Source organism: Corvus cornix, chromosome 8, assembly GCF_000738735.6.
Source record: "Corvus cornix cornix isolate S_Up_H32 chromosome 8, ASM73873v5, whole genome shotgun sequence".
Lineage (NCBI taxonomy): Eukaryota > Metazoa > Chordata > Aves > Passeriformes > Corvidae > Corvus > Corvus cornix.
Window position 1 is genome coordinate 29,951,382 of NC_046338.1, and position 15,190 is coordinate 29,966,571.

At 45.6% G+C, this 15,190-nt stretch overlaps 1 protein-coding gene across 10 annotated transcripts in view; it reads left to right on the forward strand.

Annotated features, from left to right (window-relative positions):
- Nucleotides 1-15,190, forward strand: part of RABGAP1L (RAB GTPase activating protein 1 like) — a 243,198-nt gene that overhangs the window by 208,899 nt on the left and 19,109 nt on the right. For all 10 annotated transcript variants that reach the window (XM_039556022.1, XM_039556018.1, XM_039556017.1 and 7 more), the window contains one exon: nucleotides 14,938-15,030. In XM_039556022.1, coding sequence (XP_039411956.1) covers nucleotides 14,938-15,030 — 93 coding nt within the window. The remainder of the gene's footprint in view (nucleotides 1-14,937; nucleotides 15,031-15,190) is intronic.

The window sequence follows — 15,190 nt, forward strand, 5'->3', positions numbered from 1 at the left end:
CCGACTGCACAGGCGAAGGGTGGGAGAACTGGGGCCTCTTAGCCTGAGGAGGAGCAAGCTCAGGAGAGACCTGACTGCAGTCTCCTGCCACCTAAAAGAAAGTCTTAGAAAGCAGGGAGCCAAACACTGAGGCACACAGGACATGACATTGTGACAAATGTTTATAATTCGCAGCAGTCAGTTCTGGCTCAGCACAAGGGAAAGCAGTTCTGTCCAGGGAGACCCTGGCACCTCCATCCTTGGAGGCCTTCAGGAGCAGCATGCTCTGACTTTGAAACTGCCCCTGCCTGAGCAGGATCTTGGTCCATGTGCCCCCTGGAGCCCTTCCAATCTCAGTTTTACCTGGAATCTCTAATTCTGCCTGTGTGGAATCTTGCAGAACAGAGTCCCTGGCAGCACTTGAGCTTTTGAAGCCCATCTTCCCCTGGCATCCTGTAGCTGGAGCTGCTGCCGGAGGAGGAAGGAAGTTTGGGTGGTCACTGTTACGGGAGTTCGCTCTTATCACAGATAAAATCCTCATCTGAGCCCTTTCCTTCCCAACAGAAGGAGGGATCCTGCTTTCAGGCCGTCTTGAGGAGCTGTCCCATCTCTGTCCCTCCCTCCTCTGTGGGGGAGGAGCTACCAGATTCTGCCCTGATCCTCTTGCTTTGTCTTTGGAGCAGCTCCCTTGTGCTGAGGACCCTGAGCTCTTACATCTCTTGATGCAAAGGCATTTCCACTCTGCCCAAGCAGTTCAGGGGCTCTGCTCCACACCCTCTTCAGTTTTTTTTCCCAACTGCATCTCCCAGAACTAGAAGCAGTATTACAGTATTGGTCTCAGTGACAATCCAGGGCTGACCTTCCCTGGTGTCCTGGGTTGCAGTGTATTTATTCTATTACCATCCTCAGGAGCTGTTGAAATCAGGTGGGGCAGTGTTTCCTTGCCTCCTCCCCCCAGACTATCTTTCTGTTAATGGCCCATCATTGTCCTGCCGCCTGACTCAGAGATAACTCCCTTCGGACTATCTTCTGTTAATGAGCCTAATCAACACTTGGCCTCATGACTCATTACCCCATTGTGAGATGCTCCAGCCAGAGGGAGGAACCAAGCATTCCATCCTGGATATAATCTGGGACTCTGAACACCAGAGACAACCCTTTCCACTGGATTTCCAGAGGACAGGAGCTACACAGCCACCACTGGACTTTCTGAGGAAGAGCAGACCCTTTTCTACAGGATCACTGCTTCAGAGGACTGCAGCCACCATTCTACCAGACTGCTACCACCACCCTGCCTAACAGGGACTCAGGTTGTATCTTGACTCTGTCAGTTTGAAACAGTGTTTTCTTTTAGTTTTTTTTTCTTTTCTTTAATTTCCCCATTAAATTGTTATTCTGACTTGGTGCCTCCCACTGGTTTGTTTTCAAACTAGTACACCTGGTCAGCTTCCTTTTCCCTATGCTCATGCATGCCAGGACTCACATTAACCTGGCTCTGACAACAGAGTTACGTTTTTCACAGTAAGGTGGTCTGTTATTTCCTGCCCTTCTCTCTGTACCAGTGTTTATTCCCAGTCCCACACCACTCTCTGTCCTCCTGAGCAGTGCCACTGCAGCTGCTTGCGGGGCTGAGCTACCAATGGTATTGATGCAATGAACATTTTCAAAAATAAGTAAATTGAAATATTTTTGCAGGATTATTCTGATCAGTTTGCCACCAAACAGTGAGGGGAGAGGGCTGTGGAGGAAGAGCTGGGTCTTGCCCAGCCAATGGCAGGCTGCTTTCCCAGCATGTGCCTCCCATTATGCCATCCCCTGTCCTTCCCAGAGAGCAGAAAAGTTTCCAAACTTTTGGAAGAGTCCAAATGGTGCTTTCTTGGGACTGATCCCATCTCCTCATGGGATTCCACCCCAGCTGGAGGGCTACTGCTTCATGCTATAGTAAAGTTCTGTGGACATGCAGTCTGGAGCCAGCACCATAGTGTGTTTCAGCTGAGGAAGCTATTTCCATGAATTCAAATGTATGTGTACCGTTTCTGATTCTTCTTCTGCACTGTTCTTTCTTTCCATGTGTGATCCACAGATTCTATTAGCTGGATCATATCTTTCATTTGCAGACCACTGATGTAGTGTTTGAGAGTGCTGGATCTTTGATGAGGCCCAGAAGAGACCCAGAATGTCACTGACCAAAAATGAAACATGTCACTGAATGATGATTCCCTTTCACGATGGCTTTTTGACCCATTTCCTGAGCTTTTTAATTCGTGGTTTATGGTTGCTGGATACTCCTTGGAGGGTCTGGGTTTTAAGAAAATAAATCCCTCATGTGGTAGTGAAGCCAGTGCTAGGGAAGACTCTTAAAACTGTAAAGTTACTTTCATCAGACAGTGTTGGAGGTTAGGGTTTTTCCTTTTTTTATTTTTCTTTCTCCCAGGGAATTTTCTCCCATTTGTTGCCTAGGAGATGATAATGACGATACTTAAGAGAGACAAAAGATGTGGCTTCGAGGAGGAGGAAGAAGGGTGCAGTTTGCTACTGTCTCTGAGCTGGGGAGCTTTCTCTTGGGAAGTGCAGAGGTACCACGAGATTTTGGCTGGGGGTTGAGGGGCTGGGCTCAGCTCCGAGCTCTCTCACTCTTCGGACCAGAGCGGGACAGGTGTGGTTTTGGTGCTGGACTGTTGCTGCCCGGAGGATTTGCTGCCACTGCGGAGGTTTTTTTGTTATTCGCTGGGTCTCTTTATCATGGGTCAGCGAGTTGAACTGGGACCTTTCCAACACCCAGCCTCACTGGGAAGGGGACCCCGATTTCCTCCCACCTCCGGAGGGAGCGCCTTGCAGCTGTTGGCAGGAGCCCAGCTCCCGCTGCCCTGCCCTGCTGTTTTTGCCACTGCTCTGGGCTTTTTGCTACACTCTAAGCCAACACCCCATGCCTGCCCGGACACCCCGTGCCCCCTGGCACGGCTGAGGAGGTTTTGCCACCCCAGGTGTGCCCGCCTCTGCCATTCCAGCTTGCTGCTCTGAGGTCCCTGCTACAGCTTGTTTTGCTATCCGGAGTGGCACCGGGACCGGCTGCCCACCGTCAGTTTGTAAAGGAAGCCCCTTTTCCCTGTCCCCCCCGGCCCGCCCGCCATTCCTGCGTGAGGGCCGAGCTGGCGCCACAGCGCCCCCTGCAGGCGCGGGGGACCCACCGCACTGCCCTGCCCGGCCGGGAGCCGCCAGCGCCCCTGGCGGCCGCGCGCGGAGCTGCACCGGGGGAAGGGCCCGCGGCCGGGAGGGGCCGGCGCCGCGTTTGTGGTGCTGCTCGTGGTTGCTGCCGGGGCTGCTGTTCGTCTGCTGTGCTATGTATATATATGTTCTAGTAAAGAACTGTTAGTCCTTTTCCTGTATCTCTGCCTGAAAGCCCCCGTAATTTCAAAGTTCCAATAATTTGCAGGGAAGAGGGTCACATTTTCCATTCCAAGGGAGGTTCCCGCCTTCCTCGGCAGGCGCCTGTTTTTCAAATGTAGACAGACAGATCTGTAGATAAAGAGTAAAGTGGGACCTACAGTTTACAAAATGATGCTGGTGTGGAACCAGTTTTTAGGCAGATCCTTATCAGCGCTGCAGAGCATTTGTGTGGGTTCTTGGTTTCAGCTCACCAACCTAAGTCATCCAGATGGGCTGATTTGTGGTGCTTAAATGTTATTTCCATACAGGGGTTTTGGTCTAAGGGAATCTCTACTGCTTTAAGTATTTACTAAAAAAAAAAACCCAAGAGTGGACTAGGTATTGCTTCTGCTAGTTCTGTCAGTCCTTCTGCCCTGCAAAAAAACCTGCAGAATGGTTAGAGCTGAGCTGTTTTCTGGACCATTGTGACTTGTCTGAATCATAATTATTTTGGAGTTGTAATTATTAATGCATTTGAGCAACACGGAGAAGTCCTTTTCTATATCCTCTATAATACCATCCAGCCTAATGGAATTCAAAGGAGGATTTGAACTTTTTTTTCTTCATTTAGTTTGAGTTACTGTTTTGTTCCAAATTAATAACCTGTATTATTTTCTGTTTATTTTCTCTCTATGTCCGAAAGCATTTCTTCTTGCTGCCTTTTTACTGTCATTGGATCAAGAAAGAATTATTTGACCAATGTCTCAAATACACATTTTATAAATAGCAATAGAATTTTGAAGCATTCGAAAGAAGGACATCAATATTCTGAAGCCTTCTCATTTTCTTCTTTAAAAAAATTCAGGGAAATCAATACAGGTGTTTCTGGGCACTCGAGAAACACCTTGTTTCTGTCATCATTACAAGCCCATTTGGGAGAATAAATTTGAAATAAGTTTATGGATATGATTGGTTATATATGGCAAGTATGTTCATGCACTTTGAAAGGAGTGCTGAAACAAGATGAAAAGGCAGTTTATCTCTTTATAGATAGAGTCCAGTTTCATAGTTACTAGAAGGTGCAGGTAAATGTTAGTTACCAATATTCTGTCTTCAATGTGTACAACTGTTTTCATTCTTTTTAATCCCAGTTCTCAGAAGAATTCAGCATACTTTGTGCTGAGATTGGAAAATGTATTTCACTGCGTTTTATCTTGCTGGGTTTGTGCTTTCATGCACAGTGTAATACATTTTTTTTCTTTATTGCTTCCTTCTACCTGTGTCAACATTAGCTCACCAAACCCCAGCCAGCTGTGTTGACTGGAGTGCTGGTTGCTGGTGGTGTAAAGCTGTGGGCTTCTAGAAGAATCGAGCTGGTTTGATTTAGAGCAGCGTGTGAGCTGTGCCAAGGCAGTGCTCCGTGTGGATACAGTGCTGTGCTTTTGCTTCAAGGCAGCATTGCCAAAGTAATCCCCAGTTTATGGTATCAGGTGTAAGTAAGATACTGTATGTTATTTGTCCGTTACCTTGGAGACCACAGTGCATGGGCAAGAAGGAGCACACAGATTGTCCACACTCAGACTGAACTTCCAGAGCAGGTCAGATGCAGGAACCCAGAGTGCTGAGAATATTTCTCTGCCTGTTTTTGAGGGTTTTTACCCTCCTGAACAACACTATTTTAGCTTCAAACCTTGGAAAACATTACCAACAGTCAGACAAGAACTAGAAAACACAGTGGTGTGAATTAGGGGATAGACTACTATGTAAGATTGTCACAGGGTGAAAAATTTAAAGGTTTTGGGCTTCTCTTTGTAGTAAATGGATAAGAGTAAAAATTATGAAAATGGAGGATTGTTGTTGTTCTCTAAACCTTCTTCTCCTTCTTCTACTACTCCATATTTTGCAGTAAAAGTAGTTTGGAATGATTGGATAGAAAATTCCACAGCTCCTGCCTGTGTTACTGAAGAATTGCTAGGAAAGTGAAAATAATGTATGTTTTTAGTAACTATTGGTTAAAATATCTTTAAAAGGCTGTGTAAATCTTGATAATTGTCTTCACTCCTACTTTTCTTCCTTCTATGATGTACCTGGGTCACACTAGTGGCTCTGTTCCTCTGATAAGACTTAATGAGCAACTATCTGGAAGCATTGAAACAAAAGGAAAAGTCTCAGTGTATCTTTGAAAATCCTTGCAAGGACTTTCAGTAAATTCTCTCCCATCAGGAGGGATTTGATTTATGGCATGGTACAGTGTCAGTCAGGCAACGCTGGAACAGGATAACAGGAATCCAGTTATCTCAGAACCAAGGGTCTCATTCTTTCCATGGCCAGAGCAACAAGGAATAGACAGCACTAGGACAGAGAGCTCAAGGGAAAAAAAGATGGCTCTGCTGCTGCAGGTACCAGAGGGAGGCAGATGTTGCCGGTAATATTACCTGGCTTTGTTTCCCAAAGGAAGTGTCTGCTCTCTCTTTGTGGGAGCTCCTTCTCTTGCAGGGCTCCCTTCAGTGGCAGCAGCTTGGCTTTCCTGCTGAAGCTGGCAGCACAGACATGTTTCATCTTTTTTTTTTTTTTTTTCAGCCCCTCCTGCCTGACAAACTGCCTGCTTCTGTCAGTGCTTAAGGTGCTGTTGCGATTCTTTCTGCTGGGTGATAAAGCAGCAGGTCTGGAGTCCACTGGTAATTGATGAGCCCAACAGGGTCTCAGCTAAACATGATGGATGAGCACAGGTGAAGTGGCAAGTGGTAGTGGTGGCCAGTAGTGCTGGTGGTGGTGGTGGAACCATAGCTGGGGCAGGGAAAGCAGCAGGAAGTTAAAAAAAACCAAAACCAAAGCAGCCTTGTATGTAGAGGTTTGGGAATTGGTACAGCTCCTTTGTATCTCTGGGGGCTGATGGGCCGTGCAGCTGTGCAGTCCCATCCCCACAGATACTCTCAGGCAGCTGCTCAAACCACATTCAGTGGCCAAATAGTGCTTTTAAACTGCCCTGCCCTTCCTCCACCTCCCTGCCAGCTCTGTGCCAAGGCATCCCACAGGTACAGAGGCTGAAAGGGGCAACATAAGGCAAAACGCGACGCCTCATTCCAGGTACAGAGCGAACCTTCTTGGCATATGAAGGATTAGTGAGATAACAGAGCAGGGCATGGAGTAGTTGTTGCACTAAAAGGCTGTGCCGTGCTTCAGTGAGCCTTGCTGATACCTTGGAGTTGGACACTGTCCCACTTGTATTTTCAAAATGCTCATCATTTAATGTGTGGCTTTTTTTGGGGTATTAGCAATTTTGTTTATGGAGCTGGATAAGTAGAAAAAAGGCAAGACTTTTAGAGAATGAAGCTCTGTTAGGTGCTGAAATACAGATAAAAGTATTGGATATAACAAATATATGTTACAGAGCTCTACAAATGGCATTCTAGAACTCAGAATGTAATTATATAATCACAGAATCACAGGTTTTAAGGGACATTGAAGCCCATCTGGTTCCACTTCATGCCATGGGCATGGACACTTTTCATTATCCCAGGCTGCTCCAAGCCCCATCCAACCTGACCATGGGCACTTCCAGGGATGGAGCAGCCACAGCTTCTCTGGGCACGTGTGCCAGGGCCTCACCACCCTCACAGGGAAGAATGTCTTCCTAATATCCCATCTATCCCTGTGCTCTGTCAGTGTGAAGCCTTTTCTCCCCTGCTTGTCCAAAGTCCTCCTTCAGCTCTCTTGGAGCCCCTTTAGGGGCTCTAATGTTTCCCCAAACCCTTCCCTTCCCCAGACTGAACAACACCAGCTCTCTCAGCTGGTGTTCATAGGAGAGGTGCTCGAGCTCACAGAGCATCTCCGTGGCCTCCTGGACCCACTCCAACAGGTCCACAGTGGTTCAGTTTTAATACAGAATAGGTATCTATTTTCTGCTGGTGGAGTAATGCACTAAAAGGTAATTGCACTTAACTTGTAGGTTTGAAATATTGATAAAAGTAATGACAGGTTTGAGCATCAAGGACCTCCACACACATCAGAGAAACTTGATGCTGATTTTAAAGATGCAAATGAGAATTTTTTTGATACTGTGACTCAGAGTTGATCTAAAATCATATTAACATATAGGATGTGTGTTCAAAGAATACTGCAAGGTTCTTTGATTACCTGGGCATATGATTCAGAGTTGTGATCTAGCACCCCTCCTCCATCTCAGGAAGCAGATTATTTTTCATCTTGTGCTGGACACAGAGTGTGACAGGAGACAAGATGTGGCTCAGTCATTCAGCGGAATTAGAATCTAGTCTTGCAGACAACAAATTTAACTAGTCTCCTGGCAGGTTTCAGAAAATGTATTGAGCCAGGGGTTTATTAGCTGAAAGCTGTGCACACTGTGGACTAAATATGTTGAATGAGATTTTACAGTAAAGCCTTGGTAAAACCACTGGTTTGAACCTTGGATAAGTTGCTGGCCTTTTGTTGGCAATTGTGCTATAGGTCTGTGTTAGTTCCAGGATAAACAAGGGTGGAAGTAAACCCTAACACCATGTAGCTGGGAGAGGCTGTTTCCCTGCTAAGTGATGCAAGACGATCACTTGGTTCTTTCTCCTGAATGTCTGACTCTGTTGTCACAGGGATGGTGGTGAAGGCTGTGTGTGTCTTCCTGCTTGCCGTTCTCTTCTGCTTGATGTGCTGAGAAATCTGACCAAAGCTCTGAAATTATTGTGGACACGGGTTAGATCTTAATCAGAATGAATTATATACCTTTAGTGGGGAGAGCTAAGAGTTGGATTTTGCATAGTCACTGAGGAGACATAAAACCTTCAGCATCAAATGCTGTATTTCAAAAGGGGTGTGTGTGTAAGCCACAAAATCACTCGGAGCTGTTATGTTTATGAGGTACAAACTGATTAATAAATGCTATGCTGGAAAAACAGCTGCTGCTCATAGGAATTGTGTTACCCAGAGCAGGGCCTTGACTTAGATGGCTGGGCAGTATCACTCTCCCAGTTATCCAATCCTCATTTTGGCTGTGCCATATACAAGTAGTTCTTTACCCTGGATAGTCCTCAGTAGCAGAGGTCTCATTGTTCAGGCATTCTTTAAGTTAGATCAGATAATAAAAATGACCTGTAAGCAGATATTTTTCCATCTAGAATGTTTCTGATATTGGTGTCCTTCACCACAGTATTGCTGTTGACCAGAGCCATTGAAATGCAAACTGTGTGCTGGCTGACAGTGGATCTGGCTGTTGCTTTCCCGGTGTGTGTGTCACTGCTGCAGCCCTTATCTGTAGAGAAGGAAGCACTTGTGTCTGGGGGAGCTGCAAGACATCAGAGACATCATTTCTGCAAGTGCAGAAAATAATCAGCCATTTCCAAGCACTGCTTTGCAGCCACTCAGGGTGTCTGTTCTTTAATAAAGCAAAGAGAATTGAAGTGGATAATAAACCTTCCATCTGTCAAAGTGAAAATGAATTTTTGAATGCAGAAAGACATTTGGGGATTCTGAAAAGCATCTGCTACAGGCAGAACATCCTTCCCTTGACCCTTTTTCTTAGATGCAGGTTCCCCTGCAGCCTCTCAAACACAAGCCCAGTGGTCAGTGTAGAGGTGTAGAGTTACAGTTCAGGGAATCCAGACTCCGTTCTCTTTTCCTGTGTTGCTGCAGGATCACTGTACAATGGGGCTTATTGAACATCCTTCTGTCTTAGCTTACTCTTAGTTAAGTGTTTTGCTAACTGAGCCTAACTAAGCAGATCTCTAAACAGCAGGGCTGTGGAAGAATAATGGGCTATACCTGGTTCAGTGGGTTTCCATGAATGGAAATAACATCATAGAGATGAAAATCTGACAAAAGGATCTGGTGTTGGAAATGGTCCAGCGTCACTGACTCTGCTGTTGCTGCTGGTTTGGATCACAGTAAATTGTGCAGGTGCTCTGTAAATTTTGCAACCTGCCTTTCTCTTGTTTCTGTAATTCCCTTTGAATGTGCTAGTTGCAATTGAGACATTTTGATAATGGACTAATGCTAATGGAGAAATTAAACAAAATTCACAGCAATGCTGGTTTCCTTTACCTTCAGCTGGCTTTCAGGTTGGCTTCCTGTTATCCTGAAGACTCTCTTCAGGATAAAGAGTCGTACAGACCTCGCAAGGAGATGACTTGCAGCAAGAAGAAGAATCTCCCCCTGCATGGAAGGGCTACTCAGGTGTGCTGGGGTGGAGCTGCTTTGCTGATGTACGAAGAGCATTTCTCTCAGTTCTGTTCCCAAACACGAGGTGGAGAGATGCTTTACTGCAGCAGATGCTCAGGCATGCATTCAGCAGGACATCTCTCTAACACCATGTTCGTTTCCAAGGAATTTCAGGGAACAGCTCCTTCCTTCCGGCTCAGATGGTAAAATAGCATCTGACAGCTGGGGCTTTTATTGTGCCCCAGAACCAGGGATCAGATGGTGCTGAATGAGCTGTACAGTGTGGGGTTGAATGCGGGATGTATGGGGTCTGAATGGGATACTGTAGCATAGTGAAAACATTGGAGGAGGGCTCTTCCACTGGCTTTCAAACTTGTGGTGAAACAGCCTGTTGCCAGTGAGCCCTTCCCTGCATGGAGTCAAAAGGAGAGAGGCATTCTTCAAGCTGTGCTCCAGCCTGGGATTTCCTTTAGGCAGCTGATGTCAATCCTACATTAATTTTTACAAATGGATGCTGCAGGTTTTCTTCTGTGCAGAATACCCATCCCAAATAAGAGTTCTGTGAGAAATGGCAACTTTCCCTTTCAGATCTCATGCTTGTGGCTGAGATCTCATTGGAGATACAGCTGTTCAGATTATGTTGCATAATAGCTGAGTACAATATCCCATTCACCCCCTTTAAAGTCTAATGCAGGAGACAAGTCTGTTGTGTCAGCGTGGTGCTGTGGGGTTTGTTCTTTCTTTTTCATTCTTGCCTCCCCACAGGAGAAAAACAAATGGCTTATCTACTTCTGAGCCTTACTCCTAGACAGATATGGCAGGATACGCCTTCACTGCTTTTGGCCAACCACATTTTAAGGAAAGGATGATACAGCTGTCCGTGGTAATGACTGCACAGACGAGTAGCACCGAGTCAGTTTTTTCATCTAATTTTGTTACACTGAAGCCTTCATTTGGCTTAATAAAGTACTTAAATAGAGTTGTATTCCTTAAAATAGAGCTGCTTCCTTCCTTGAACCTGATGTAGTTGTATTTAAAATACCAAGTATTAACTGGAACAAATTGGTACAACTTTGAGTGTGAACTAAGATGATGCATGTGATTGGAAATTTTTTACTGCTAATCTGCTGAGGCTCTGTTTAAAGCTCACAGGCTTCATGTGACACTCGCAGAACCAAGCCTCGTTGTGAAATTTCATCTGATACTGTTCTAATTCATAAAGTGAAGAAAATTAAGTACAACAAGTCTAACTCGCATCTCCTTGAGAGGGGCACTTGCATTCTGGTTTTGTGAGAGCCTCTTGCACCTGGTACTTCTGGCTGTGAGCAGGGGCTGAGCTGGTCCCAGCATTCCTGAGCCAGGCTCCCAGGCATCACCTCTGCTTGGAAATGGTCCTGATCTGCAGCAGTGGGAAGAGTCTGGGCTTTTGCTGGGGATCACAGCATGCCAGGTGTGTGGTGGCTGGATCGAAGGGAGGCTGGGCTGCACCCAGGGTCTGTGGTTGCTGTCAGTGCTCGCTCAAAGCAGGTGGGGGAGGCTCACCTTTGGAGGGGCGCAGGACCCTCACCTCAGCTTGACTTTACCAAGCACGTCTGTCGCCAGCGAAACGGGAAGTTATGTCACCTGCTTCAAAGAATGAGAAAGGAAAGCAGTGCATACTTTGTTCATTGGCTTTTTTCTCTCCTTTTTTTTTTTTTCTTTTACATTGAGGCAAGAACTAGAGAGGACAAAATGTTAATAGTGAGGAGATTAGAGAATACTGGCTACGTTGTTAGTGTGGTGGGACAATGTAGTTTTGGAGTGTTTATGCAGTGCGAGATAGGGAAGGGACGTGGGAAGCTAGGAAAGAGATCCCCTGCTCAGTTTGGCATTGTGGTGGTGCTGGAAATCAGAAATCAAGTAATAGGATTTCACTATCTGGATCAGCCTCTGGCTGTCTGCAATATGTTCAGGAAATCGCTTCGCATCTCTGCTTCCATTTCCTTGGCTGTCAAATGAACACAGCAATAACTGCCTCCTCTGAGTGCTCAGGCTGCATTAGAGCAATAAAACATTTGGGAGGAAGGAGTCATAGGTGTGATTTATGAATCCAGCAAGGCCTGGCTGAACTGCCTGGAAACAGCTAAAGAAATCACAGAATGAGGGAAGGGTCTTCTGAAGCTGAGTGGATGCTGATGCTCGGTGCGCTGTCCATGCCCAGGATTGCCCAACGAAGTGAAGCAAATCTTTCCAGCCCTGTCTGAACAGGGGGCAGTTAAAACCAAAGTGGTTTTGTTTCTCACCTTCCACGTATCACCCCGCTGCAGTGAGTCCTTCAAGCATTTGGTGCCATTGGGTTTTTTCAGGAAGAGGTTTTGCTTGTTTAGTTGTTCCGTGTGGATGTTTTATTAAGATGCTCTGCATGGGTTTTTCCCTGCGTACAACTACTTGTAACATGATTTTATACTTGAAGACAATAAAATAAAACAACTCAATGAGATAAGATATTGAGATAAACAATTATGAGGAATGTTTATATACTGTAAGAGTCTCCTAAATTGGATAACCATCAGTTCAAGCCACTATACCCCATGGTGCTAAAGAAAGAAAAAAGGAATCAATATTACAGAAGCTTTTACAGAGAATTTATGAGCACTTTGTTCAGGATCAGTCCATGAAGACTGAAGCATAGCTAGCACTATGCACTTACTTACGAAAATGCTTACTGAGAAGTCCCTTGTTGAATGCACAAAGTGTTTCAGGGAATTAAATTGGAAAATATGGAAATAGGCTTTTAAAATTTTTTTTCCATTTATTAGTGTATACTCAGAAGAAGAAAGTGCTGTAATAAATTATCAAACTCCTTTGAGAAATGTGGCTGAATCGACAGTAACAGTGAACTGTAGTCCCTGCCAAAGTTCTTGGGCATACCTGGTCCAGTTTCTATTTTATGAGATAAGTGGATTAGTATGGACTGGTTTCTGGTAGGAGTTCCCTCCCAGCCCCTTAAGATAGAATTTCACTTTATTTAGGTACTACTTCCCAGTTAAGACAAGATTTGCAGAACAAATAGATACTAACATACATCAGTCACTATGACCTTTCAGAGAGCTGGAAGCTGTTTTCTCTGTCACGCCTGATGCTTGCCTGATCTGATGCCTGTTTCAGGTATTATTTACTGTCAGTACTCCTGAGAAAGTGTTGCTGTGCTGTTTGCTTGCTGGAGGGTGTGCCAGGCACACGGGCGTCCCTCAGCCCAGGCCACGGCCAAGGATGGCTCCTGTGGTGAGGAGCGAGGGAGCCGACGCCGCGAGAGGCCCCAGAGGACCCACACGTGGTCCTGCTCACAGCTGTGAATGAACAGATAAGCAAGTGAGGAAAGCACATAGATAAGAACGGTTGGTGGAATGAATTAGCAGGCTTTAAGAAATGGTTGATAGTTGTGAGTGGAGGGAGCCCCCAACACACAGTGCCAGGCTAAGGTGAGCAGCACTGCTCTCATCAGCATGGGGGGGTAAAGGGTTGCAACTGTGCCATTTTTACGTGGCTTTCCATTCTTATTTCCCTATTTAGACACAGACAAAATCTATCTTACAGCTCTTGTTCCTTCAGATGGTGGGATTCTTACTGAAGCACTCATGTGGCTGCATGGATGGGAATCTTGTCTCTCTCCCTATGTAGTGAAACTTAGTTCTTATATGCACTTTAAAGGTTTCAATGAAAAGCATCAAAAATCAGAAAAATCTTTGGTTGAACAGGTCATCATCTAAGTTACGTCTGTCTTGTGCCTTTTTGCCATGCTGCACCCCAAAATCTCCCTCATATTTATCTTTATTTCCTGGTGGTTGCATATTGGAGCACAAAACTCCACAGCAGAACCTGAGAGCTGTGTTTGGAAGGTGTCCTTGTAACACCCCAGCTGGGGAGCCTTGATCTGGTTCCCTAAATGAAAGCCCAGTAATCTTGGTGAAAGGATGGGATGGGTCAGGCTTCGGATGTGTGATGGGTTTGTTTCATTTAAAACACTATGGTGAAATGATTTCTTATTCTTACGACTATTAAGTATCCTCAACGGTTTCAGGCTGCAGCCAAGACAAAGGTGGCTGAGTTTGTGTTGGGAGGATTGTTCAGTTGAAATGTGTAGAAGCATCTCTGAGTCATTTTCATTTCATGGTGTTTTGTTCTGTTAAGTGTCATCAAAGTGAAGTTCTCGTGTAAGTTTGCTCAATGTACTTCATGTTTTATCTTTACCCTTTTCTCCTTGTTTGCTTTAAGGGGGTTGATTTCAGATTCCATCAGCAATTGTGGGAATTGGTGCTACTTTATTAATGCTTTGCAGATCATGGGTTTCACGTTTGCTGCTTGCACCTCTCTCTGCAGCAACACTGAGCACTTGCTTGGTCCCTTTGGGTACTGCAGAGCAAAGAGGTATTGGGCTGAAAACCAGTAAACAACACCAAAACGATGCAGAAACTCGTATCTCTGCTCACTGGCAGTAGTTTTTTGCCCTAAGGCAAGGTGACAGTGGCATGTCCTCACACCAGGAGGCAGCTAAACATGATCAATATAGGCAATAGATCTGCATGACAGATCCAGGGAAAGCCTGTGTTTATACTCATGATGGTACATGGCGTTAGGCATCTCTCTGGCTGCCAGTAGGTGACCTGAGTAATGCTGTCAGAGGTCTCTGGGGAGAGATGGGAGCACTGCATACCCAACCAAAAGGTGAAGGGGAAGCAAAGGACCCCCACGCTTTGTTTAAAAGAGCACAGGTTCCTTCTGATCAGTGTTTGAAGGGGAAGAGTTCCCAGGATCAAGCAGCCTGGGTTTTGCCCTTTCTGCACGGCTGTTTACCAAATTTGTTTGTGATTTCTCTGAGCCACCTCCCTGTTCTCTTGCGCTGCAGCATCTCCACCTGTGCCTAGGAGGGCTCTGGTGCCAGACTTCATGAGGGCATTGGTCACAGGCTGTAATTTAGACATTAATACTCTCTCAGCAATAAAAACCATTACTTGGCTCTCCCCCAGGGAATTGTCCAGTCCTTTTGTATGAGCACTCCTTCGTTCTCATCTCACTTTTAACAGTTGTCTTGCTAAAGCATTGTTTCGGTGAATCATATGTATCGAACTGTGTGTTCCTCTTCCCTGTTCTCCCACTTGTTTGTGCTTTTTTTCTTCTAGTCTTACTAAAATGTCTCTACTTCATTTTGTTTCCCTTTAAATGTTTGAATAATTAGCAGCAGTGGGCACAGAAAGATTTCTGTCGATGTGAGCTGTGAGTGTTTGACATGGCTTAATGAGTAGGGAAGGGGGGACAGTGGGGAGAGACTTTACTCAGCAGCAGCTTTCCAGCACTTCCTCAGTCTCCTGTTTGTAGGGAGAGCTTTCAGTCAGCTTTTCCAGTGTTCCTCTAATTTCTAAATGCATGTTTCCCAAATCTATTCCACAGGTGCCAACGAAAAAGCTGAAGAAATATGAGAGAGAGTACCAAACAATGCGAGAGAGCCAGCTGCAGCAGGAAGATCCTATGGACAGATATAAGGTAGGGAGATGCTATATGGGAACTTGTTCCACTGGTGACTCCCACAAGGAGTGACCTGTCTCCAGCAGTTGAGCAGAGGTGTGTGTACCGTGCTCACCTCCCTGGGATATGCCACTGCAGACCTTAGGGAAGTGAAGTGCCAGGAGAAACTCATCCCCTT